Below are 27,891 nucleotides of genomic sequence, written 5' to 3' on the forward strand. Positions count from 1 at the left end.
TAATGATGATGATGATGATGATGATGATGATGGGGTGCCTTACCTTGTTGCTCCATGATATAATTGCAATAGGGGAATTTGTGTTTTGGTGGGGTAATTTGATAAATATATGATTTTTGAAACCCAATTTTATGAAATATGAGAATCAGATTTTAATATGGAAAATAATTTTGCCTTCATGCACTCTGAGCCGGCCCCCTTTTTTGTGCCAAATTGCCCTTCCCCTTTCGGTCTCCATCACCGATGAAAAAAGAATGGGGCGGTGGCGACGGCGGCGGAAGAAAAAAAATCCCCGTTTGATTCCCAAGAAAATCCATCCCCCCATTCGATTTCCAGGAAAATTCATCCTCGTTTGATTTCCGATAAAATCCATGCAAAACCCCCAACCAAAACCAAAAAATTGCTTTTTTTTGCTCCCTGTGCTTTCTGGACCTGTTCTAAGGGTCTCCATCCCCCATTCGATTTCCGAGAAAATTCATCCTCGTTTGATTTCCGAGACATGCAAAACCCCCAAGGAAAACAAAAAAAATGGCCTTTTTTGCTCCCTGTGCTTTCTGGATTTGTTCTAGGGGTCCGACCCCCATTCGATTTCCAGGAAAATTCATCCTCGTTTGATTTCCGAGAAAATCCATGCAAAACCCCCAAGGAAAACCAAAAAAATTGCTTTTTTTTTTGCTCACTCTGTTTTCTGGATCTGTTCTAGGGGTTTTGCGTGGATTTTCTCGGAAATCAAACGAGGATGAATTTTTCCGGAAATCGAATGGGGGATGGATTTTCTTGGGATCAAACGGGGATTTTTTTTCTTCCGCCGCCGCCGCCGATGCCGCTGCCCCCATTTTTTTTTTATCGGTGATGGAGACTTTGATCGGTGATGGAGACAGAAGGGCAATCTTGGCACAAAAAAGGGAGCCGGGTCAGAGTGCATGAAGGCAAAATTATTTTCCATATTAAAATCTGATTCTCATATTTCATAAAATGGGGTTTCAAAAATCATATATTTATCAAATTACCCCATCAAAACACAACTTCCCCATTGCAATAAGCTAAGGGTCCCTTTATTTATAATGAGCACACACAGGTCCACGTTTCCCATACTGTTATCTCAAATGATTCATCGTATCTGTCTAGCATTGAAGTCCTGCAGTTTTAAAATAGAAAGGCATTACAAACCCAACGTGATGACTCCCAACAGTGCATACCACCACCATACATGAAGTAGAACTGTAGAAGGACCCTCCTGGTAAAGATGGAGGACTCGATGATAAGACACATTCCTAAAACCGCAATAAACCCTTTTACTTTTGGGATCAAACATGGTACATATATATATATAGCACAAGAAACTTTGCATGGTTAGAAATTAGAATTGCTTTTGGTAGCCTGGTAAGTTGCAGATGGTCAAGACAAGGAACTGTAGGTGATAATGTCGTGGCGAAAGATAAAGTCAAGGGATAAGGACATGCTAAGAGAACTTGATAAAGCAGAATGATTAGAGATTCTCGGTGAAGAAATGACTAGGTTGGGAAGTCAACTACAGAGAGGTGCTATGCATTTTTGTGATGAATCCCATCTTGTATAGTTGAAGTGAATTGAGTTTTGCTCATATCCATACAATATGATGAATATCAAGTTGAAAGGACATGAAGAATTAAAATGATATACAGTAAGTAAAACAAAATGAATAGCACGCAACATATGAGCAGAGCCACACTGCACCTACACAATTAGGTATCTTTTGCATACTCCATAAAAAGATCAATCAACATCAGAGTACAAGACAAAGATATAGCAGGTAAAAGTTAAAAAGGCTACTCGGGTTCAAGAGAGCAAGGACTTTTGCATTGCGGGGAAGATGTAGTAGGCACGATATTTTTATCAAATAGTCCCATGAATTGACCCTGAAATCACTTAAAACTGATATCTATTCCACCCAGAGGATGATTAGTACAGTAGTGTTCATATTTGAATGCATTGAATGTTGTAGTGAAAGAGAGATCTCTTTGCCAAGTGCTTCCACTATTTGTTTATCTAACCCATCATAAAGAAACACATCTGAACAAGAAAGACACGATTCACTTGGTAATTAACTAAAGATGGAGTGAAGAGTAATAAAAGTGTCATGCCAACAACTCATCTTGGCAGCTGTCACAGCTTGATATAGTTGCCAAAGGCACAAAGCATGGATCAATGGAGATAAATGAGAAGTGGTTTAGTGTTAACAGAGGTAAAAGGACCCTGCAAGTGACTGAAAAACGGTAGAGGCTGAGCCATGCAAAGGGTTGATTACTATCTCCCCATCCAAACCATTGATTTTGGTGCAATGCATCAATGGTAAATCTTAGCTTTAGATTTGACTAAAGTTAGTGCTATTGACTTTGTGGATGTCACTAATGGGTACTGCTTCTTCATGATTATTCTACAAAGCTTTTGAGTAGGCTGCACCACGAAAAGTTTTTCAAGGATGCAACCCTCCCACCTTGAATAAAAGCAGACGTCCTACCTTCTCAAAAGCCTAACTCTCATTCTAACAGCATTAGACCCAACATCCACCATGGGTTCTCAGACCAAAACCGTTCTTCTTATCCTCATCCTACTCTTCATCCCTTCATCTTCAGGTGAGGCAGATCTTGGGATTTATGAACAACTTTGCAGAAATGCATACAGAATAAGTAACATAAGTTCTGTTTTGATCTCCTGCAGGCAGAGTCAAAGGGTTCAAGGGTGGTGAGGGTCCTGCAACTTCAGTTAGCAAGGTAAGTTAACTGCATATATGCATGGATACATCTAAGTCTAGCCATACAGAAACATTTTGATAATATTTTGCCTTTTCATATATCTTTCAGCTTTCCAAATCATAACTTGCACAACAGATATGATATATTATGGGCACAAACTTAAAAAAATAAAATAAAAGAGCAAAAGTAGAAGATACGTTATCATTTCATTTAAAAACTTGCAAACCCTTTTTTGTTCATTGGAATGCTTTTTGGTATGCTAGTCACACTTTTGCTAACCTATATGATGTGCGTTTTGAAGGTGACTATCATAATGGACATGAGAGAGGTTTTAATGACCGATGCTCTGTTGGACTATGGAAAACCAGGACCTAACCCTAGGCATGACCAAGGGAAAGGGAGGTCCAGCAATGGTGGTGGTGGTGGTGGTGGCAACATCCCCTGATTATCACTTATTTCCACTTAAATGTCTTTGAGCACTTGATGAAAAATAAACTCTTCCTTCGGAGAGCAGGGAGACTTACCTGATATGAGGAACAATAATTGTGCCTCCGGCACAAGTTCATTTTACTAGAGATAGATATTATGTAATTCCGTAGTTAATAATGGAAGATGATTTTTTGCCTTGGACATGTTTGCTTTCAAGTGTCCACTTCTGCTACATTTCACTCATCTTATTTTCATAGGAAGGGAAATTAGGTATCTTACCATGAAAAAGAGAAATGGTTTTAAGAGAAGAAAGGGATAAGCACTTTCTTCTTCATCTAAAATGGATGAAGAACCTTTTGATGTTCTTCCAAAGTTTTATAAATCAACATTTGTACAGTTCTAATAGGTATGCTTTAGGGTACTTTTCACAAAGCAACCAAATGAAGGAATACTCAGACCATGACATGTTCAAGGTTTTCAACCTATGCTTCACTCTAAGATTTTAAGACTAATAATTTTCTGGAAGCATAACAAATTTTGAGGGAATTTAGATTCATGTAACCTATGAAGAACTGAAACTCTATTTTGGTCTAAAACTTCATCAATAGGCAAAAGGAACAGGAACAAGAAAATGTTATGGAAGTTTAAATTGTTAGATACCAGATTTTCAAGATCACACAACATACATACATAACATGATCATGATCCAGAAATGGTTGAATCTGGTATAATTTTGGATACTAGCATCGCTTAAAAGGTTTACATACGAAACCTGAGTCACAGCTATATGCCAAAGACACTACTCAAGTTAACGCAGCCATAGCTATATCCCAACTACTCGAGATCATGTACATAAATGATATGCCATCTTGTCCTTCTTACTACTTCCACCAAGATTCTTTTTTGGTCTCTCTTGTTGTCTTAGTGGTTCAACTTGAATCATATTATGATTTTCCTCTCTAAGACACGTAGTAAAGCAAGGGGAAACAACTAGAAAGTCCTGCTTTATGCATCCAAAATTACAACCAGCTAATTAAGCACGACGCCTAATTTCTATTCATTTCATTCCCCTTATTTTGTGTTTCAATCTGATCAAAAGTGATGATCATTTATGTATTTTACTTTTGTAATTAAGGGAGGGAATTACGTGGGCACTTGTCATGATATGCTTTCAAGCATTAACAAAACAACAATGGAACTACTGTTAAGATCTGGTTTTGATATCTATTTTCTTTCCCTATTGTCCCTTTTTTGACCACTACCATATTTATAAAGCTTCAGATCAGAAGTGAACTCTACATTGATGACAGCCTATATTGCCATTCTTAAATTGTTCACTGTCATATCTTTTATTCATTAACTTTCCTGTCCTTTTCATCTTCACTACTGAATTAGAATAGAATTGTTGTGTAAAAGTTGCATATGCAACAGCAGTGGCCTTTGAATAAAACAAGCAAGCCACATTAAAGTAGTGGTCCACCCACCTCACTGAACTTGATAAAAGTTTTTCAATAGTGCAGATGTTGATTAATATGGTGGATATAATATAACTTTTTCCAGAAATAGATGATAGTCGTATTACTATAAAATTGTACAAGGCGTACACTAGGAAGGACAACAGAACTGCCAAAATGGAGTACCAGGTCCAATCATGAGCATTTGCCTCTAACTTGCTCTCCTCCATGTCTAATTACTTTATTTTGCTCAAGTTTACCATGTTTTTCTTGCCTAAAGAAACTGTACTTATAACGCTAGCTCTGCCTCTGACTCTGTTAAATGTCCTGTACTTCAGGCCTCTTTCACAATCCTATATGCTTTATTTGGCATAACCCAGACTAATAGTTAATCTTTATGTTCCTCTTCATCTATCCATATTTAGAAGGTATACAGAAGATACTTTTCAGCGTGATTAATTTCCAAATGTAACAATATATGTGTAATTTATATACTCAAGATGGATGCCACCATAGTATTATGATGTGATCATGTGAATACAGCAGGTGTCTACAATCCTTACTGGTTAACAAAAAAACCAACCCGAATAATCTTGATGACATAAGGTGTTTCTAAGCATTCTTCTAAAGATGCTTGCTTTTTCAGTCAGGCAAAATGGTTCTAGTCTACAAAAACTGACAACAACAAAGAGTGGATTTACAAGCTCTTAATGTTTAGAAGAGATATAGAATTTTCAGGACTTAATGTTTTAAGATTCTGCAGCATACTTTTTCATTATAATGATATTACTATGAACGACTAGACTGATCATATCATGTGGGTAGTTACCAAACTATTTACTTCAACAAGCTTTGGTAGCTATAGGGCTTATTTGAAGTCAATGAACCCTTATTAGAATTTTGGGTGCAGGAAGGATTGGCCCTGAATATATGAAGACAATATCCTTTTTCAAATGATAGGAACCTTATATAGTGAAAAGTTCTTTTGTTTCCAACCACAAAATTTGAGGTAAGGCACTGCAGATATTCTGTGCTACAATGATAGGAGATGGAGGAAGTTGGGAGGTCAACTTTAGAGGAAGTGCTGCGATTTTCATGATGTCATTAACACGATATTTATTGGTCACAATTTCGTGAAAAACAAAATAACAAGAGGTGGATGGATTTTCATAAACGTTCCTTGGAGAAATCTCCATGTAAAGCTGACTCTCGTTCACAGCCATACGATGTCACCAAAAGACAAGCTAGACCAATTAAAGGAAAATGACAAAACAATGGATATAAAGGGATAATGTAAGAATGCAAAGTGAATAGTACAGACCATATTGGCAGCATCTTCCGGGTCTTGCTTTTATTTGAGATCGTGCAGTACCTACCTTCAGGTTTGGTAGTTGAAGGACTGATTGAATTGGTTTGAGTTGTAGAGCTGTGTTCGGGGGAGTTATTGTCTATCGTTGGCCTCTATGGTAGAACCAGTCGGGGGGCCTGATTTGTCAATTGTAATAACAGGAAGAGTGAACTAAGGATTCTATCAAATAAAACCCCAAGAGATTCAGAAGTCTGAATTTTGGCTGCATATTCTCCCCCTTTTTCAACAACCCCCCCATCCCATCCCTAACAAAAGGCACATAAGAAAGAAATAACAAGGGATTCTAATTCAAACTAAAGGCGATACTACCTGTTGGATGAGTGAAAAAAAAAAAAGGGAAACAAAAAGTTGCAACCATAATAAAAGGGGAAAGGAGATTTCAGTCTTTTCTTAGTGATCAACATGTGATTGTTCTCCCCATAGCTTGAGTGCCCTACTGACCAGGCCTTTTGTTATTCTATTTGCCAACATGCAAGAAAACATAGGAGTAGAATCCTCATCATTCAGTCCCTATGTTCACTTCCAGAAATTGCCAACACAATCAGTATGTAACCCACCAAGATGGGAATTCATATAATATTTGCCATGTGCTGCCATTAGATAGGTGGAATGAAGGAGTTCACAAATGCTGTGTTTTCTTTTGCAAATGCTCCCACTCATATTGCACCTAATTTAACCTAACAAGTGCTTTCACAATGATTTCATTTGGAGACTAATCTTCACGTTCACATACAAGTTAATTTAATAAGTCTTCAATGCCGCATTTTAACAACAAAGGTACAATCACAAGGAAGCATAATTTAACAAGGAATTGGTACCTATCATGAGAAAAAGGCTGATGTTACCCCCCTAGGACTAGAATGAATGAATATTGGGAGTTAGTGCTAGGAGTAGGAGAAAGAATAAATGTTGATAAAGAATACATGTCGATAAGGGCAGTAAATTTTGACGACCCCTAAGCTGAAATGCTGAGGATGGATTACTTTTCCCACATTTGGACTAATGTTTCTGGCCAACAAAAGGAGGAACAAAGCTTTTGATGTAGCATAATTTGACACAGTTGACTCTAGTGGTGGATAATGGGCAATGCATTTCCGTGATCATTCCATAAAGCTTTCAAGTGAGGTGCATTATGACAGGCCCTCCAGCTCAACAGTTCCCTCCCCACTAAGAATAAAAGCCTACTTCCTCGGCCAAATCCTGAGCACATTCTACCAACAACAACCATCGCAACACCAACAATGGTTCCCCATAGCAAAGCCTTAGTTTTCATCCTCCTCTTACTCTTTGTTAGCTCATTTTCAGGTGAGCAAATTCTCTATGTACTTCAACCTGATTTCCAGAATCCATATTTAAGTAACGTCCAACTTTCTCTCCTCTTGTAGGCTGTGCAGATGGCTTCAAGGATGGAGCAAAGCTTCCATATCCAAATAGCTCGGTAACGTATTTGCATTCCTGCTATGTGTGTCTCTCTTTTTATATCAATCTTTGCATAAACTTTGGCACCATCTCCTTCACACCATACAGGTGAGAGGCACTGGCTGCCCTACTGAGGGCACAGAGCCAGCATTCAGAACAGCCCATGTAGACATGAGCGTGTCATTGTGTGAGAAAACTCAGGATACCAGTACAACAATTTTACTACTAGCTACTTCTATCATATGTGTGTGTCAGATCATATAAAACCTGAACTCATGTCATATATGAGTCTGTGAAGGGGAACGTAAAAGATGCAATGAATCTTTTATAGCAGTTCATCTACAAACCCCGTACCTAGCATGCATGTTTCTATAAAAAAATATGAGTTCTTGTTAATCTTTTCTTCTGAGGCCTGACTTTTAACATGTGTTTTGTGAAGGAGAATATCCAAATGATGGCGCGAAAGCTTATTGGAGTTGAAGCCCTGTTGGACTATGAAAAACCTGGATCTAATCCCGCACACACCCCAGATAATGGTGGGGGAAAAACCCGCAAAGGAGGCAGTGTCAACAACTGAGTAACTCGACCTCATGTTACAGTTTGGTGAGTGCTTTGCTAAAATAAACGTCACTCTGACAGAAGGGTGACATTGTAAAACATCTATTGGAAAAATGAAGAAAAAGGACCATGCCTATACTATATGTATTTCTACCGAAGAAAAGCAATAATAAGAAACTCATCTCAGGCTCAAACCTGGCCTTAAATCATAAATTTGCTCTGTGAAAATCTTCCATATTGTTTACCATAAGCACAGAGAAGAAAAAGTTCTAAGAAGCAATACAGCGAGAACATGGTGTAACAAAAATATCACCATGCATGTGGCACACAAGCTTTTCAATCTGAAGAACGTGAATCCAATATTTTACGACTTCTGTAATTGCAAGTAAAAATCAAATATTGTCCAATCTAAATCTCCACTGACAAATCAATACATGATAGATTAGGTTTTTATCACTTGGGCAACAGAATTAGTATTCACAAAAGAACTCAAGGCTAAGAAAATGAAAGACTAGAAAGAATTTTGTACTTACCCGATGGACTACCATAATCTCAGGCCAGTATTTCTTTGATTGATTTACCTGAACTTGAAATATGTAACAATGAATTAATACACATGGAATTAAGTGCATATCAGAAGAGGAAAGAGCAAAGGAAAAACATACATCTAACAGCATCAGATCAAGACTTCTATGGCCAAATACAGAATTTTTTTCATAGATAGCAGAAGCCCAAAAGAAGAATTAGGAATTAGGAGAGATAAACCCCGTTTCCAGGTGGGTCCATCCTTGAGAAACCGGCATTTTTACCCCAATCTTCTATGGAGAAACAACATGAGAAGGTGAAAACCAACACCTCAAGCATGGAAATCAAGGATTACAATCTGAACTTCAATGGCTAAGAATAGAAAAGAAAAAAAAAACACTTTCCTTTTAAGGATTAGAAAATAAAAAGATTTGGTGTTAACACTTTCATGCAGCAGTTCGGGGAAGAGAAGTAGGGACTCTTCCTCCAGTGACATAACCCAACAACGGGAAGTTTCCAAGAGGACGAAGTTGGTCAACAACGGTGAATGTAACGGGTCGATCTCCTTTGACGGTGAACACAGAAACCAGGCTTTTAAAATTGAAGCCATGAAAGTGTACACTGCAGAGGAGGAGGAAGAAGAGAGAATTCTCTCTACAAGGTTAAAGCTTTATGAGGATACGTAGACAATCAAGAAAGTACTCAAAGCTAGCGATGTCAACGGATCCTCCCGCCTCCTGCTATCAACACATGTAGTTGAAGAACACATCATAAAGAAAATGAATCAAAGCCATACAGAGAAAATCTACTCCGGTGAAGGTGCAGAAGTCACAGTATGTGAGTATGACACTAACATGTCTGAATACGAGTTGACGTTGAAAAGATGACCCTCGATAAGAAACTATATCCCCCTTAATTCAATAATTGGAAAAGAGACTTCGAGAAGAGAAGAGGATTGAAGTGTGACGATGAGATTGCAATGGTGTGGGATCCATTCAAGTGTTCTCAAAAATGGGCACTAACCTTGTAGAGTTTCAAGTTTAAGTTTAGTTTAACATGCATGTACAGGCTATGTACGTATAGAGATATGTATAGAAATAAATTTAAAGTAGAATTTTTTTTGTTGGGTATTTTGATTACTTAGTATAAGTTATTTTTTAAATATTTTTTATTTTGATTTTATAAAAAAAAAATTGTAAATTAAATTTATATAATATAAAATAAATTTAATTCAAGTCTTATTAAAAATAAAAATAATTTTATAATTAAAATAAATTAAAAAATAGATATATTTTTTAATAAAATATGAATAATAATATTCATAAATTATATATTTTTAAAATATTATAAAAATATAGATATTAACCTTTTATAAAAACATAATTACTTTATTTTATTAAAATAAATAATAATAATTTAAAATTAATCATTACTAAATTACAAATACTATTTTTAGAAATTATTAAACTTATTAGTTATCACCTTCGGTTAGAAAATAAGGAAGATTTGGAAATCTTTCAAATCAACCAATCAACCAAACTCCTCTCTCTCTTTAGTCTTTATCACATATTTTAGAAACTTTCCATACAATTAACTTCTACTATAAATGTAAACCCCGTCTTCTTCGATTGATGCAAATAGAAGCTCGCTCTCGTTCTTTAAACTCACATCCCTTATAGTCCTTACTCACTACGCATCTTCAATTCCCATTTTTTCCTGTGAATTTCACAAATGGCGGATGAGGTTTCATTGGAGTTAACACTTTCATGCAGCAGTTCTTCTGGGAAGAGAAGCAGGGACTCTTCGTCCAGTGACATTACCACCCAAGAAGAGGGAGTTTCCAAGAGGCGGAAGTTGATCAACAATGGTGAAGGCGATGGATCGATCTCCAGTGACGATGAACACGGAAACCAGGCTTCCAAGATCGCCGCCATGAAAGTCTACACTGAGGAGGAGGAAGAAGAGGAGAAAAAACTCACCACAAGGTTGCGGTTACACGAGGATACCTGGACGATCAAGAAAGTGCTCCAAGAGAGCGATGTCAATGGATCCTCCCGCCTTCTGCTATCAACACATGTGGTTGAAGAACACATCATAAAGAAAATGGATCAAAACCATGTAGAGAAAATCTATTCTGGTGAAGGTGCAAGAATCACAGTATGTGACTACGACACTGATATGTCTGAATATCAGTTAACCTTGAAGAGATGGCCCTCTACACGAAGCTTTGTCCTCATTAATAACTGGAGGAGAGACTTCGAAAAGAGAAGAGGATTGAAGTGCAACGACGAGATTGCAATGCTGTGGGATCCATTCAAGTGCATTCTCTGGTTTCGTGTTCTCAAGCAGGGGTCCTCATAAGCTTGTAGACTTTTGAGTTTATATTTAGTTTAATCTGCACACAGACTGCATATGTATACACCAGATATAGATGAAACTTTAAATGTACTATTTTTAGGTATAATACTTCATCAATAGTCTTTTTCATACTGGTCTAGTTTTCTGTAACTATATTTGGTTTGGATATATTTATGGTATCAATAATGAGACTAAAGAAAGTACACTTTTGAATAGTAGGCAAGACCCAAATAGAAATATTAGGTTTTGATGCTCAATATTTGAGGATTCTATTATTGTGGACAACAACCTCTTGTGCATTGGAGAAGATGACAGCGTGCGGTGGAGGAGAGTAGCAAGGGGAAGAGGTGCGGTGGTGAGAGGCCATGGTGCCTGAGAGATAAGCGTAGTGGGTATGGGCTTGATGGGTAAGAAGAAAGAAAGAAAAAAAAAAAAAAATGAAGGGGAAAGGATGAAAGAAAAGAAACGGCGGGGGTTGTGGTGGAGGATGGAAAGTAGTTCATGGTGGGGACGAATGTGGAAAATTGCGGGCGGACCTCGTGAAATGTGGGAAATTGCGTAGGAAAAAAAAAATAAAGAAAAAAAAAGAAAAAAAAAAATTTAAATTTAATAAATTATTTTTATGTTTCATTTGAAATTCATTTCAAGTATTTTAATTTTTTTTTTGTAAAGATTAAATAATTTTAAAATATATAAAATTTTAATTATATTTTATTTTATTGATATTTTTTTATAAAACAATTAAATATATAAAAAATCATTTAAAAAAATTTTTTTTTTTTAGTATTTTTTGGAACCAAATATAACCTGTGACAATGTTTTAAGAAAAAAAGTGTTAAAAACAAATATTTTATCATATTTGATTTTATTATAAAAAATAAGAAAGAAAATAAATTAAAATTAAAATTAATAAAAAAAATGCATATATTTTAAAATTATTTAATTTTTATATATTCAAGAAAAATAAATTAAATGAATTTAAATAAATATATAAAAATTATTTATTAACTTTGAATTTATTTTTTATTTTTTCTTTTTATTTTTCTTCTTTATTTTCTTTTCTTCCCTCAAATTTTTGGAGAATGAAGACCAAGAATTTCTTTTGAAAAAAATAAGTAATGGAATAAATTCTTTTCTTTTTTTTTTAAAAAAAATTTCCTTTTGAAAAAAATAAGTAAGAATTATTTCAAAATTTATATATTTTTCAAATTCTTTTTTTATAGGAAAAATAAAAAGTGAAGAAGTACATAATATTTATTATTTAATAACTTATACTTAAATTGTTAACTTAAAATTATTATTTAATTTTTACGTTAAATATTAAACTGAATTGATAAAATCAACTTAAAATTTATTCTAAATTATTAAATTGATATATTTATTTTTATAAATTATAAATAAGGTAAATGAGGTTTAATAATAATAAAAATCGTAAAGTAGTAAAAGTTATCATTAAAGTAATTAGGACAAATAAAAATAAAAATATGGATTTAAAAATAAATAATTATTTTTATTTATTATTTAAAATTGTTAATGACTTTAAATGATACCATTAAATTACTTTATCAAATATATTTAATTTATCTAATGATTTAAATTAAGTTATTAAATTATTTTAGATTATTAAGTAGATTTATAAACCCTTATTAAATGTAGATTTTTTTTTGGTTTTTATTTTAATTTTATTTATTTATTGAGAGTGGGTGGGATGGGGTGTGTGGTGTTGGGGGTAGTTTTTTCTCAAAATTTATAGTCCAAACGGAGTCAAAAGTTTTAAAATGTGAATATCAAGCGTATTTTAAGAAACAAAACCATGTTGTTTTAATAAACGGAAAATCACCAAAACGGCTCGGTTGCTGATCCCATCCAAAACGGTGGAAGTAAAACGACATAGTTTTATCGCAATCCCTACAAACACAGTTGAATTCTGACTGACCCGTCTCCCAGTTGAATTGCTGACGTGGCGCATGGTTGATCCACCAACGATCCTGGAATTCGAAAAATTAAAAAATAAGATGGAAATTAAAAGCATATGAAATTACAATTTCGACCTTCTATTCCTATCGGCGGTTGAGAACGGTAGCGAGTTGTAATCTCCATAATCAAACTCATAATCCAAATCTAAATCTTCAATCCTCTCTTTCTCTCTCTCTCTCTGATTTTTATTGTCAGATTTGCTGATTTTATTTTTTGAATCTTCTTCAAAGGTTTGAATCCAGAACTCCCTGATCTCCTCGGATCACGATGCCGGGACTGGTTTCCGTCAAGACTCCGCCGGATGCATCCCCGCTGACGATTTCTGTTACGGAAGCCGGATCGGTTTCCGAATCACGAAATTCTAAATTCGCATCTTCGACTCCAAAGAAGACTCCATCGCCATCCACTTCGCGATCCAGGCCCTCGCCGGATCGGAAGAAGAAGCCGCCGGAGAGTCCGGTTTTGGAGGAGTCCTCGCTGGATAATCCGGATCTCGGGCCTTTTCTTCTGAAGCTGGCGCGCGACGCCATCGCGTCCGGGGACGGGCCAAACAAAGCGTTGGAGTACGCGCTCCGGGCGTCGAAGTCATTCGAGCGTTGCGCGGCGGAGGGGGAGCCCAGTTTGGACCTGGCGATGAGTTTGCACGTTGTGGCGGCGATTTACTGCAGTTTGGGAAGGTTTGAAGAGGCGATTCCGGTGCTGGAGCGGGCGATTGGGGTGCCGGAGGTGGCGAGAGGTGCGGATCACGCGCTTGCGGCGTTTTCGGGGTATATGCAGCTCGGAGATACGTTTTCGATGCTTGGACAGGTTGAACGGTCGATTCATTGTTACGAGGAAGGGTTGAAGATACAGATTGAGGCTTTGGGAGAGACGGATCCCAGAGTTGGAGAGACTTGCAGGTTTGTTTGTGGTATTTCTGTTTTGGTTCCTAGCTGTAGGTGACTGTACTCTTCGGTTATTCTCCAATTTCCTGGATTTATTGCGATTTCCTTTCAAACTTTGTAAACTTTCTCAAATTTGTTCATTTCTATAATGTGCATCATATCTGTGTCGAGTTTGGCTTATATTGGTTGACTGAAGGTGGTTTAACTTTGGATGTTAGTGAAGGGTACATTACAGGCATTGATTAGCATGTTAGTTTAATCGATTTCCTGAATTTGCGTGTGCGACGTATGTTACTATGCACAAATGAGTGTGATTTGGCCGGTTTGTCTTGAATATTTGAGGAAACTCATTCATACTGACAAACTGACAGGTAGTTTAGTTTTGGATGGTAGTGAAGGTTACATCACTGGCATCAATATCCATGTTAGTTTAATCCATTTCCAAAATTTAGTGTGTCAACCTTACATTGTTGGGCACAGATGTCTATGATCTGGCCGGCATTTCTTGAACATTTGAAGAAAACTCATTCAGACAGTGAGACTGGATTGATCCCAGGAAGATGGCAATGTTACAAATCTGGGCACTACATGAAAATTTGGTCTTTTGGAAAAATTAGAAGATTTGCCATTTCTAATACGTAACTAGATCTTAACTTGTTAGAAATTAATTACTAGCAGAAGCTTGAGGTGAAAGAGTTAGGTGTTGCTTTGGCTAGTATTTTATTGCTTCAGGAAGCAAATTTCATGCTGGCTTTTGCTTGATAAGTTAAGAAAGTACCTTCAAAATGGCAACCAAACGGTTCCTTAGGGTGCTTTGAGACTGGAATTGAATATCCATTGTGTTCACAGGGAAGTTGAAGGTGGCAATCTATCAGATGAAATGACAGAGGTGAACTTCTAAAATCGATTCCATATCAATGGTTGTGGTGATGGTTCCTAGTTTCTCTGGTGGGTTCTGGATGTATCTTCAAATGCTGTGTAAAATGCTATGGATCCATTCCAATTCCCTAGGATGTTGAAATGCTCTTGTAGAATTCATTAAAGTTTTAACATTCAGGCCGAGATTGGAAATTTTGGAATCCCAAAAATTTTGAAATTCGGGCTGGAGGCAGAATTCGTCTGGAATCCTGAAAACTAAAATCCATGTATGAGATTAGGTTTTAGAAGAATTAATCTGCCAGCACAGTGTCGTTTTACTTTCACTTTCATGTAAGATACTGATGAAATTGCATTGAGTGATGGAAATCTTAGATAAATCACCAGCTTCCTTCCTGCCAACATAAAGTAAAATTGAGTTGCCTTTGAATTTGCTGGTGGTACACTTGACACAACTCCTCTTTTCCTGGGCTTCTTACCAGAAAAATGCCATTGCAGTAGTGGATCAATAAGTATGATTGATCTTATTTGGTTCTTGATTTTGAATCATACATTTCAATGAAAATTTTGATTTTTCTAATCTCCAGTTACCACTAAAAATGGTATGTTTTAATGTTTGACTGTCTGCAATATTTTATCCTGTCTGCTTGTGGATTATGGTATTTCTTCTTGGTTAAGCTCATTCAAAATTGATACCAAATATGACAGGTACTTAGCCGAGGCCCGTGTTCAAGCAATGCAATTTGATGAAGCTGAAAGCCTATGCAAGAAAACTCTTGAGATTCACAGTGTGCACAGTGAACCAGCATCTCTTGAAGAGGCAGCTGATCGTCGGCTGATGGCCCTCATATGTGAGGCAAAGGGAGATTATGAATCAGCCCTTGAGCATCTTGTTCTTGCCAGCATGGCAATGATTGCCAATGGACAAGACAATGAGGTTGCTGCTATTGATGTCAGCATTGGTAACATTTATCTTTCCCTTTGCCGCTATGATGAGGCTATCTTCTCTTACCAGAAGGCCCTCACTGTCTTCAAATCATCAAGAGGTGACAACCATCCTTCTGTTGCCTCTGTTTTCGTACGCCTTGCTGAACTATACTACAAGACAGGAAAGCTTCGGGAGTCCGGATCTTACTGTGAAAATGCACTGAGGATATACGCGAAACCTGTGCCAGGAACCACAGCAGAAGAGATTGCAGGTGGAATGACTGAAATTTCAGCCATTTATGAGTCTATAAATGAGCCTGAGGAAGCACTAAAGCTCTTGCAGAAGGCACTGAAATTGTTGGAGGATAAACCAGGACAACAAAGCACAATTGCAGGAATAGAAGCACGGATGGGTGTAATGTTTTACTTGGTTGGGAGGTATGGTGAAGCACGGAGCTCTTTTGAGAGTGCTGTAGCGAAACTTAGGGCCAGTGGGGAGAGGAAATCACCCTTCTTTGGGGTTGTGTTGAACCAGATGGGATTGGCTTCTGTACAGTTGTTCAAGATAGATGAGGCAGTTGAGTTGTTTGAAGAAGCAAGGGGAATACTTGAAAGGGAGTGTGGTCCATGTCACCAAGATACCATTGGAGTATATACCAATCTCGCGGCAACTTATGATGCTATGGGCAGGTAATATCTTGTTAAACTACTTTGCTTGTAACTTTCCTGAGCTTCCAGTTAATGGCTGATGTGTATGGATGCTTTTTAGTAGAAATCTAGAGTAGTATTTGCTTTTGCATTATGGTATAGGGTTGATCTCCTCTAAATTTAGAAATATGTGTATCCTTATTGTTGCTCATCCATGATTTTATTTTAATATGAAAGCATAGAAACTCAGGCACACCAGAGGGTCATAACCAAAGTACTCAGACAGCTGTAATTAATGTGGCTGCATCATTATATGGTCTGTGTTATAGTACCTGTCACATCTCCAAAAGTGGCAAAATCACTAAGTTGTCTCTACATTTTTGGAGATGGCTTACAATGGTTATGGACTTTCTGATTTTTTATTAAGCCAAAATAGCATTGAATTCTACAACTTGAAAATGGAGGAAGAGATAACTATACTCACTTTGAACCTTAACGTATACATAAATTCTTTTTTGTATCTATTTTGGGATTGGGTTAGATTGTACATTGAGGGTGGTTCTTTATCGCTGTTAGACTTTGTGGATTGGGTAGGCTCTCGGTAGAGCACAGTAGCAGGTTTTTGTGTCTTCACACCTTTTTTGTCCTTTGTTTCTTCGTATATGGCATGTATACTTTCTTTCTTTTAATACAATTCTTATTTACCTAATAAAAAAAAAAGTATACATACACGTGTACACACTATTTTGACCTTTGGTACTTGCTTCTGAACAAGTTATGGTGACATATGAGATAGTTTCTCAATCTTTATAGTAGCTAGTTCCAGACATTGCTTAATATAGCAAAATCTTCAGTTCTGGAGGGACACTGTTTTCTTTACAATTATTTTGACCATGTAACATTCTGATAACTGTGACTTCCACTCAGTCAATTTGGCTGTCAGTTTGGTATGTTGAAATTTCATCAGTAGCTGCCACCTGAACAATTTTTCTAAACCTGCCTTATGAAAAAAATTTCTGAGTAGGGATCTTTTCTCCATGGAAGCATTTGCTTCTCTCCATTTACATGAGTGTTGCCCTTTTTCCTGTCGCATCTTATCCTGTTTCTTCTCCTGACCTTTAGTTGTTCATCTCATCCTTCAGCATCCTGTCAATTTAGACTATCCTTCCCTTTGTGATTCACTTTCAACATAGAAGTGATGCTTTGGTGCAAATAGTGATGTGTCATATTTTTCTTTCAAATTTCAAAAGACATTTTAATGCCTTGAAAATAGCAGAAACAACTGCTAAGAGTTCTCCCTGAAGGAAACTTTTCCTTAGAATTAGTTACTTTAAATGGTTGCTGATGCTCCAAAGAAGGAAAGAAGGACCGCATTTGTCTTGTCTCCATTCTGAATTTCAACCTTACTGGCTCTGATAAAAAGAGAGAAATTTTCTCCTTCGGTGGCCCTAATGTTAATTTTAATATTGCTGCCCAACCCAACTCAGCCCAAGCTCAGGGGGTTTCCAGTTAGGCCAACAGAGGCAAAGAACTTTAGAGAGGATTGAGCTTGTTTTGACCTCTAGCAGGCCTGACCCACCCATGTTATAACCTTAACAAAAAGAAGCATATGCTCATGTCATAACCATACCAGCTCCCCAGCAAGTTCATATATTCATCAAGGGTTGCCAGCATAGTGTCAAAGATTGTAGTTATGAGATAGAAAAATGTAAAGGGAAATAAATGTAGGAAACTGAATCAGAAATTTATAACCTACCAGCATTTGTTTACCTGTAATAAACGTAAAGCACAATACTGACTCACGGCAGGGCCTTTAAGTTTAGCAATCACCTGTGGCATCACACATGGAACCAAAAGAATAAATACATCACAATTCAGCATAGGTTGGTCGTTTGTTTATTAAAAGTGCCAATCAAAAAAGGGGCTCCATAACAGAAAGTAAAAAGCAAGAAGAAACGACCAACAGCCACAACCCCATTTTAATACTTAGAGCAGAACCACTTGGTGAAGTATATTAAGGATAGAGAACCAGCTTGAGCATCATCTTGAAGAGACTCATGAGACCATAAGTGTAGATTAGACATAAAGGAATCCTTAAGAGATTAGTTTGTGTGTTGCAGCCCTTCAAAGGTTCTTTGATTACATTCCTTTCAATTTGTTCAAAATAGGCGAAGAGAAGTTATTGTTCAAGCCTTTCCTCTCTTCTTGCCCTCATAACTCTCATTTCAACCCATTAGCCAATCTTTAACCGAATAAGGGAGAATATAAGAAATGCCAAATAAGAGAATAGAAATGGACACAACCCCCTAACTTTCCCACAATGGATGAGGAGATGGTCTACTAATTCTTCCTTTTTAAACATACAACAATAACTTGCCAAAAACTATCCTCTTCTTTTAAGTTGGTTCATGGTTAGGATCCTTTCCATGCCACATCCAATTTGAAGAAACCCACTTTGGTAGGAACCCAAAAGTCTCACACTTATCTTTGAGGGGAAAGAGACCTCTCCCTCCAATTCCAAGGTAGAGTAGGAAGAATTCATTGAGAATTCCCTGCTCTTACTAGCCTTCTACACCATTCTATCCTCCTCCTTTCTTCTCTGCCTAGCACGTTTAGCTTCCAAGTGGCTTCTCAACATTATCCATCTCCCAATCTTGAAAATGTCTTAAGAAGCATGGGTTTCACAAGACCAGCCCCCTCCAAAATCATCCAACCAAGCCTCCTTGCTTCATTTCTTTTCTTTTATTTATTTTTTATTTTTTTAATCATTTCATCTTTCAAATTCGTGAACAGATTTGAGTGGACAAATCGGAGCCTGTTAGATGGATGAATTCTAGAACATAATGGAAACTTTATGATGGCCTTTGAAATTTTAAGTTATTTCCCTGTGAAGCTTTCCTCATTAAATCCACATATCAATCTGCACATGCATTTACAATGTCTATTGATCTTCAAAGTAATTCATTAATTCATAATTTAAGTTCGGTTTGACTTCTTGTCAACAAATTATAAGATTTACCAAAAGGGAAAGAAAATGAAGAAGTAGAAATGAAAAGTAAAAAAAAATGAAAACACATCAATCAGTACTTCCATAATCTGCCCCAGCTCTGAGAGAAAAGGTTGCAAACAAGATGATCAGACAATGGTGCTTATTTATAGTAGATAATAATGACCCTAGATAGAACAGCAAGGCATAAAAAGGATCATGTAGCCAACCTCAAGTACGAGGCTTCAAGGTGTTTTTGCTGCCTTATTTGCTTATTGTTCTATGGGAACGCTCCACGGGCTCCATCACATGCCAAAACAACCTCTGCTTGATCACAACCTTTCTCCATTGTTCTTTATCTGTCAAATAGAGTTTAATAGAGGAGCAGTCAAAGGAGAATTAATTCAGCAATGAGGAGATTTGCTAAGATTGTTGATGATCTAGAGCTGGTGGATCTTCCACTACAGGGGAGAGAGTTCACCTGGAATGGGGGTCTCAATAACCAGGCATGGGCGAGATTGGACAGGTTTCTTGTGTCTCCTAGTTGGTTAGATCAATTTAGTGGGGTTACCCAGAGCAGACTATCTCGGCCAATTTCTGATCATTTCCCAATTGTACTAGTGGGGGGTGGGATAAGAAGAGGCCCTACTCTGTATAGGTTCGAAAACATGTGGCTTAAGGTTGAGGTATTCAAAGACCTTGTTCGAACCTGGTGGCAGGGGATTGAAGTCAAGAGCAGTGCTAGTTATAGATTGGCTGCTAAAATGAAGGAAATAAAAAAGAAGTTGAAAGTATGAAATAGAGAGGTTTTTGGGAGGTTGGAATGCAACAAATCTTCAGCCCTGCAGCAAGTAGATTTCTGGGATCGGGTGGAAAGCGAGAGAAGCTTGACTGTGGAGGAAACAAAATTAAAAAAAAAAAAAGCAAAAGAAAGCTATAAAAAGTGGGTGCTTTTGGAGGAAGTCCATTGGAGACAACTCTCAAAGGAGATTTGGCTAAGGGAGGGGGACAGAAACACGGGTTTCTTCCATCGAATGGCAAGTGCTCATCGTAGAAACAACGCATTGGACAGAGTTAAGGTTAATGGAGAGTGGCTGTCAGAGGAGCAGGAGGTGAGGGAAGGAATTGTTAACACGTTTCAGCAGATGCTTTTTGAAGATATGGGATGGAAGGCGGATATTGGAAGACTTCAGCTTGATCACATCAGCCAGCAAGAAGCGGAGAATTTGGAGGTCCCCTTCACAGAGGCTGAGATTCATACGGCGTTGATGAAGATGAATGGGGATAAAGCCCTTGGTTCAGATGGCTTTACTATAGCATTTTGGCAAAACGCTTGGGATTTTACTAAAGAGGAGATTATGGATATGTTTAAAGAGTTTCATGAGCATAACTCTTTTGTTAAAAGCCTCAATAATACTTTTCTGGTCTTGATTCCTAAGAAAAGTGGGGTTGGGATCTTGGAGATTTTAGACCTATCAGCCTTTTGGGGGGGCGCTATAAACTTTTGGCTAAAGTTCTAGCTAACAGGCTCAAGAAAGTGATTGGTAAGGTGGTCTCCACTGCCCAGAATTGTAACGGGAAGACAAATTCTTGATGCGTCCTTAATTGCTAATGAGGTGAGAGATTCGTGGGAGAAAAGAAAAGAGAAGGGTCTTATATGCAAATTGGACATAGAAAAAGCTTATGACAACATCAATTAAAATTTTTGTTGAAGGTCTTACAAAAAATGGGCTTTGGGGCTAAGTGGTTGTGGTGGATGTGGAGTTGCTTGTCCTCAGCCAAATTCTCAGTTCTGGTTAATGGAGTGCCAACTGGTTTTTTCCCTAGTACTAAGGGGCTTAGACAAGGAGATCCTCTAGCTCCCTATCTCTTTGTTATGGGAATGGAAGTGTTGGATGTCCTCATTAGGAGAGCTGTGGAGGGGGGATGCTTATCAGGGTGTACCATTCGGGGTGGTAGTAGACCCACTTTGAACATCTCCCACTTATTTTTTGTTGATGACACAATAGTGTTTTGTGAGGCAAGTAAGGAGCAATTAACTCACTTAAGTTGGTTTCTTCTTTGGTTTGAAGTGGCTTCAGGCCTAAGGATTAATCTAGCCAAAAGCGAGATCATCCCAGTTGGAGAAGTGGAGGAGATTCAAGAGTTGACGGTTGAGTTAGGTTGCAGGGTGGGATCCTTGCCCTCTCAATATTTGGGACTCCCACTAGGGGCTCCTAATAGGGCTCCTTCTATGTGGGATGGGGTGGAAGAGAGAGTAAGGAGGAGACTTGCGCTTTGAAAAAGGCAGTACATTTCCAAAGGGGGGAGGATCACTCTCATAAAAAACACCTTGGCTAGCATGTCAATATACCAAATGTCTATTTTCCGAATGCCCAAGACTGTTGCTAAAAGAATAGAGAAAGTTCAAAGAGACTTTCTATGGGGGAGAGGAAACTTGGAGGGGAAAATTCATCTAGTTAAATGGGATGTGATTTGCACAGACAAGAACAAGGGTGGGCTAGGCCTAAGGAAAATAGCCATGCTGAACAGAGCCTTGCTTGGTAAGTGGATTTGGAGGTTTGCTTGCGAAAAAGATAATCTTTGGAAGCAAGTGATCACAACGAAGTATGGGCAAGAGGATCGTGGTTGGAGGTCAAAGAAGGCTAATGGGGCGGTTGGAGTAGGGGTTTGGAAGGAGATCTTGAAAGAATCTGATTGGTGTTGGGATAATCTGGTGTTTCTAGGTGGGAAGGGCACCAAAATAAGATTTTGGAAAGATATTTGGTGCATTGATACACCGCTGTCCCATTGCTTCACTCACCTCTTTGTTATGGCTGTGCATAGGGATGCAACGATTAAGGAGATGTGGGATCAAAAGTCTGGTCAAGGAGGCTGGAACCTAAACTTTTTGAGAGACTTTAATGATTGGGAGTTGGATATGGTTGGGGATTTGCTATATATCTTGAGGGGTCATAGGCCTTCTTTGGAGGAAGATTCAGTTATGTGGAGGCGAGGAAGAAATTGTCAGTTTAGGGTCAAGGAAGCTTATAGTTTGTTGGCCAATCCTAATGACACAGTTTTTCCTTCAAGGTGCATTTGGGTGGATAGGGTGCCAACTAAAGTTGCTTTTTTCGCTTGGGAGGCGACGTGAGGGAAGGTGCTCACTCTGGACAGGCTCCAAATAAGAGGGGTGCAACTTCCTAATTGTTGTTTTTTGTGTGGTTGTGAAGAAGAAAATGTAAATCATATTCTTATACACTGTATAGTGGTTAGAGCTTTGTGGGATATTATTCTTGGGTTAGTAGATGTGAAATGGGTCTTTCTAGAAACTGTAAAGGAGGTTTTAACTACCTGGAAGGGCCCTTTTGTGGGGAAGAAAAGGAAAAAGGTTTGAAAATCCATACCGTTGTGTATTTTTTGGACGGTTTGGAAGGAAAGGAATAGACTTAGCTTTTAGGGGGGGTGTGTTGAATATCCAGAAATTAAAGAATTTTTTGTTTGTAACTTATGGAGCTGGGCCAAATTGTATTTAGGCGAGGAGTCTCTTTCCCTTATAGGCTTTTTGGAGTGGGTAGCATCCACTTAAGGGGAGGTGAATCTTTTCTGGTCTTGTTGCTCTTTTTTGAAGCCTTAGCCGCCTTGTATACTCCTTGTATGCTTTGTAGCTTTTAGCCTCTTTTTAATGCATTTCTTGTTTACTTATCAAACAAAAAAAAAAAATTTGTTTAATGGGAATCCAAATTATCTCTATCTGTCTTTATTTCAAGAATTATATTCTGTATTTACTAACAAACACTGGGTTGTGAAATGTTTTTTTTTGCTTTGTCAATATTTACTGTCAGGCTTACTTGAGGCTCCACTATTGTTAAAACCATGTGTTTAATGTGTTAGTACTTCTGTTACTGTTTAAAGCAAGGATGCAAATAGTCATTTGATGTTGAATCTGTGATTTTAACCATATCATCATGGAATTTATACAGAGTCGAAGATGCAATTGAGATACTGGAGTATGTTCTCAAATTGAGAGAAGAACAGCTTGGAACAGCAAACCCTGATTTTGATGATGAGAAGAAAAGGTTATCTGAGCTCCTGAAGGAAGCAGGCAAGGCCCGTAACAGAAAAGCAAAGTCTCTGCAAAACCTCATCGATCCTAACTCCAAGAGGACAAAAAAAGAAACAAAGAGATGGTCTGGTTTAGGTTTCAGAATTGGATAGAGGATCGTCTTTCACTTACTCTCTGTTTTCTCACACGTGCGCATTCTGTACCATAGAAGACAATGTATAGGGTTGTAATTTGGTGAGGCTTCCTGTTTCTTGAGCTTGAGATCTCGGTTTGTTTTTCTTTCTGTTAATTATTTGATTGAATATTTGTGTTGTGACCATGAAACCGTTCATTGAGAAAAAATTCATTTGGAGTGAATAAATTCATACCCTCAGTTGGTTTTTCATCATAAAATGTCTATTCAAAAAGAACGCAAAATGGACTCTTTTGATTCATCAATCATTCATACACAATAAGATCTTCTCTTGCTGCTTTGAGTTTAGCATCCATATTTGCTCTTTGATTTGCTTTGAAATTTCCAGGAGCTGTAATTTTTTTTCCCAATATCTATATCCTGCAACACTCTGCATTCCTGCAAGAACTTTCATAATTTTATTAGCTAGGGTTTCAACCTAATCAGAGAAGTACTAGTCATTGTTGTTTTATAGGACTGACATTGATATGACTTGAGAATTAGAACTGGACTATGCTGCCTAGTTCCCTAACCTCACACTTCTTAACATCATCAGATCAATTAAGACAGACATACCGATATGGCAATGTAGGGTTCATGTATCATGTGTCAATGTATATCTATACATGTAATACTAATGGGTTGTTGCAGTTTTGGTTTTACCTAATGACAGGGAAAGGGGAAGGGAAAGGGAAAGGGAAAGGAAAGAGGGAAAGAAAGTCGTCTCAGTTCTACCTAATGACAGGGAAAGGAAAAGGAAAGCAGAAACAGCATCTTTCTGTTGCATGGTAAGTTAATTTCTTTGTGCCCATACAGCTCCAGTACTAGTAGCTCTTGAACTAGGAAACTTTGAAAAAACTTTGAAACCCTTGGCCCCAAACTGACTATTGCGTCATCTCATTTTTTCTCTTTCAAAAACACACATTCACATTGCATATTACCCATTCACTATTCAGATCAGTTCATATCATCAATTCATAGTGTTTTTGCTGTGAAAAGTAGGCATCAATGGGACAGTTTGGGGTGTTATGGCAGGTGGTAAGCCTGCTCGAATAATTTCTTTTTCTCGATTAATCTTAGGATGTAACTCCTCTCTTAATCAAACACGATAAGGAGAATAACATGGGCAGCAAAATCCAAGGCTCTCCTTGGAGGAATTATTGTGAGAAGAAAGTTAGTTCTAGCCTTTGATGAAATAGGCTAAACCATGTGAATCTAGGACTCTCCAATTTGGAAAAAAGTGAGACTTGAAAGAACAGAAGGATAATGAAGAAGGTGTGGTGCATGGTCCAGCTGAGAGCCTTAGTAAACCGTGGTTCAATGATTTCAGTAAATGGGGCGGTTCTTGGATACATCAGTTACCCAAAATGAGAATGTTTTCAACTAAAAGTCGTCTGTCTTCTTTGTTCTGCATTGTCATTCCTGTGTTTAAAGCAGGTGGTCACCTCTACAATGACTCTAGAAATCACATATACTTCTACAACCGTGTCTGATTTATTGTACAATGGCACAGATGTCTGGTTCACAGAGTGTGAGTCTATATGAGAATTAGATTCACTAGGCCTAGATATGGATCCCTAGGGCAGGAATATATGTCTGATTCGGACAACCCCCAATGTTTTCTTGACAAGGACTTAAATCCTCCCCCACTACTTAATGTCCAATGTCCAGTGACTTAACATAATGCTGCATATATTGTTGGTCCACTACCTAATAGCTTAAGTTTTGAATTAAATGTCGTTTAACATGGTATCTGAGCTTTAATTAAGTCTGAGATCTCTACTCTGAATCTCTCTGTCTTTTTGCCTTTGATCTGCCTCTCCCACATGAGTTGTGATTATGGGTACATGTCCTTTTGAATAGGGCGCGTATGGGGGCTGAAAGTAGAAAAGCTATTCAGCTTTTTCTCATTCATGTCACTAAAAATTCTCTACTTTGTAGTACAACACTCCCCTAATTTATGTTATAGAACCAAAGTCAATTGGGTCACTTTTCAGTGTTGAAAAAAATCATTCGCCTACTATGAATACACCCCTTGACATGTAAAAGTTTACAGTTTTTAGCACATCAATCTCTTCCTTATTCTCTCTGCTACAACCCCCAACATTAATGCATGGTTAAGCAGTTCAATTCGGCTCCAACAACTCATAACAACCCCTCGTCCGCCGAATTTCGGTTTGTGCGTCTACTGCTAAATGATTCAAGTTCAGGCTGGCCTCCAGAGATAACTAACCCCAATCATACAGTGAATGTATTTCTGTACACGCCCTGCAGGCCAGTTGTCATGAAAGAATGGCGTCATTAACTCTTGGCACCACGTACATGAATGGCTGAAAGACAAGGTTTGATTCAATTTGGCCGACTGAGCTCCAGCTACGGGTTTTTTTTTTTCGTTATCCTCGCATCAAAACCTTGAATATGTCGGTCAACCGGGGTTGAGCTACTGAGCTGGCACATTCAAGGCCCTGAATAGGGTTGGCACGATGAAGGTGTGACAGTCTGTCCAAATCTTAGCACGCATATTTCATATATTATTTCTTATTTTATTGAAAATATGAATAATATATTCTCATTTTTAATTATTTTAAACTAATGGATAATTGTTTTTGTTGAATTGTTAAAGTATTTAAATTTTTAAACTCGATGGTTATAAATTTATATTAAATTAATAATTAATACAATATTTTATGGCTTCCCCTATATTTCCACATCTTATTTTATAATATAATTTTTTTTTGACAAAAATGTTTTTATATTTTTTTTATAAAAGTAATCATTTAAAAAAAAATTATACGTAAATATTTGAAATAATTAAAAGTATTTATGTAAAAAAAAAAAAATTATTTTTTAAATAAAAACATAAAAGATATTAAATTTATAAATCTCATGATTATTTTATCCCATCTAATTTGACACGGGTTTCACGTGGATTTAGCCTTCGAACCCGCCCAAATATAACCACATGAATATCGGAGTCCAAAAACTAGATGCGTTGGTGAAAATTAGTACCAAACATTTGTAAAGTGGTGCATGAATCGTAACTGTACGTTATATATATATATATATATTTCACCAACCTTTTAGTAATTCCGATAAGGGGGCTTACGAAAAAGTAAATAATATTCATCTTCTAGAAGGTAATTAGGAAAGCATAATATACTTGTAACATCAAATCAGAATGGCTGGTCAAATAGGATCGGAAATAAAGCATATAGAGGAGGGTTTGTAGAACTCCAGAATTAGATTCCGGAATTATTTATGGTTTTGACACGATTTAATGGACGTCGAATGCTATGTGTCTTCTGCAGAGGCCTCGTAGCGATTAAATATGAATTGTGAGATTGCATCTTTGGTAAGGTGGCATGTTTGGTGTATTAGTTTAAGTTACACTAAAGGTTGAAGAATCCGATGCAGATTTTTCCTAGCCCAACGCTTTTTTGCCATTTTAGAGGTGACTGAGATACTCACATGCAATGCTCACTGCCATGGAGTCTTTTGACATAACCGTTTCGTAACTGCAAATTTCTAGATTATGGTTTCTTTTCGATGATTTACAAGATATTAATACACGTGTCTTCGATGAGAAAATATAAAAAACGTTTTTAAAAAATAATGAGAAAATATGGAAAAAAATAAATAAAAATTTGCTCCACGTGGAAAACACAATGTGACTAATATCTAACTTGGACGTAATGCTTTATTGGGATCTTTCTTCTGTTGATAAATTCGCTCTCCCATGTGAATGAGGATGAAAGTTATCAAGAGTAAATTTTTTTACGATAAATATTATATTATATAATTATTAATAAAAACTAAATTAAATTAAAAGAAAGATTCCCAACAAAATTATTAGTTCTTCTCGATCTCAATGAGATGCATGCATCGATGCTTTCTTGCCGTATGAGAACAATACAACAACACGGCCATGCCATGAATGCATTTTCTTCTTTTGGGTGCCAAAAAGAGATCTAATATTTGTACAAATGCAGTACTCGTCTTATCAACCTAGCTTAATTGCTAATAATTAAGGAGAAACTTCTCTCTCATTATGCAATAATACTAATTGTATGTCTGATTCACATTGAGCCATACGACCAACCTGTCGGACCATCATGATAATTAGTCACTAATGCAATGGGGTTGACTTTTTTTGACCAAATTTGGAGGAAGTGTCGTCTGGCAGACAAACTGCTGAGTGAATTTGCAGTAGTACAAAATGGTCATATTCGATGGGCTAATGTTTATTCACTATGATCATGTATGATTTAGACTTTTCTCTCATTATTATTTGGAAGAGAGGACTGTTTGATTACGCAATTAAAAAACTTTACCACAGAAAAGATCATGCATAACAACTTTGTAAGGTATTATTATTATTTATTATACCTAATATGCCTTGGATATTTTCCTAGTTACCAAACAAGATTTAACATGGGGTGCTCCTGCAGCTTTTTCCTAACAAAATTGGGTGCCCTCGTGAGATGCAATGAAAACCCATTGCTGCCCTCTATGAACACATCTCTTGTAGC

At 37.2% G+C, this 27,891-nt stretch overlaps 2 protein-coding genes across 2 annotated transcripts; both read left to right on the top strand.

The window, feature by feature from the left end:
- Positions 1 to 10,220: 10,220 nt before the first annotated feature.
- On the top strand, positions 10,221 to 10,850 carry LOC117930846 (B3 domain-containing protein At2g33720-like). Its single transcript, XM_034851603.1, has one exon. The coding sequence runs from the start codon at positions 10,221 to 10,223 to the stop codon at positions 10,848 to 10,850; it is 630 nt and encodes a 209-aa protein (XP_034707494.1).
- Positions 10,851 to 12,932: 2,082 nt separating this feature from the next.
- LOC117932753 (protein KINESIN LIGHT CHAIN-RELATED 1) lies at positions 12,933 to 23,583 on the top strand. Its single transcript, XM_034854067.1, has 3 exons — positions 12,933 to 13,723; positions 15,293 to 16,201; positions 23,108 to 23,583. Exons 1-3 carry the CDS (start codon positions 13,092 to 13,094, stop codon positions 23,340 to 23,342), a joined length of 1,776 nt encoding a protein of 591 aa, XP_034709958.1. The 5' UTR covers positions 12,933 to 13,091; the 3' UTR covers positions 23,343 to 23,583.
- The last annotated feature ends 4,308 nt before the right edge of the window (positions 23,584 to 27,891 follow it).

The sequence above is a fragment of the Vitis riparia genome, chromosome 2 (assembly GCF_004353265.1).
Source record: "Vitis riparia cultivar Riparia Gloire de Montpellier isolate 1030 chromosome 2, EGFV_Vit.rip_1.0, whole genome shotgun sequence".
In the NCBI taxonomy this organism is placed as follows: domain Eukaryota; kingdom Viridiplantae; phylum Streptophyta; class Magnoliopsida; order Vitales; family Vitaceae; genus Vitis; species Vitis riparia.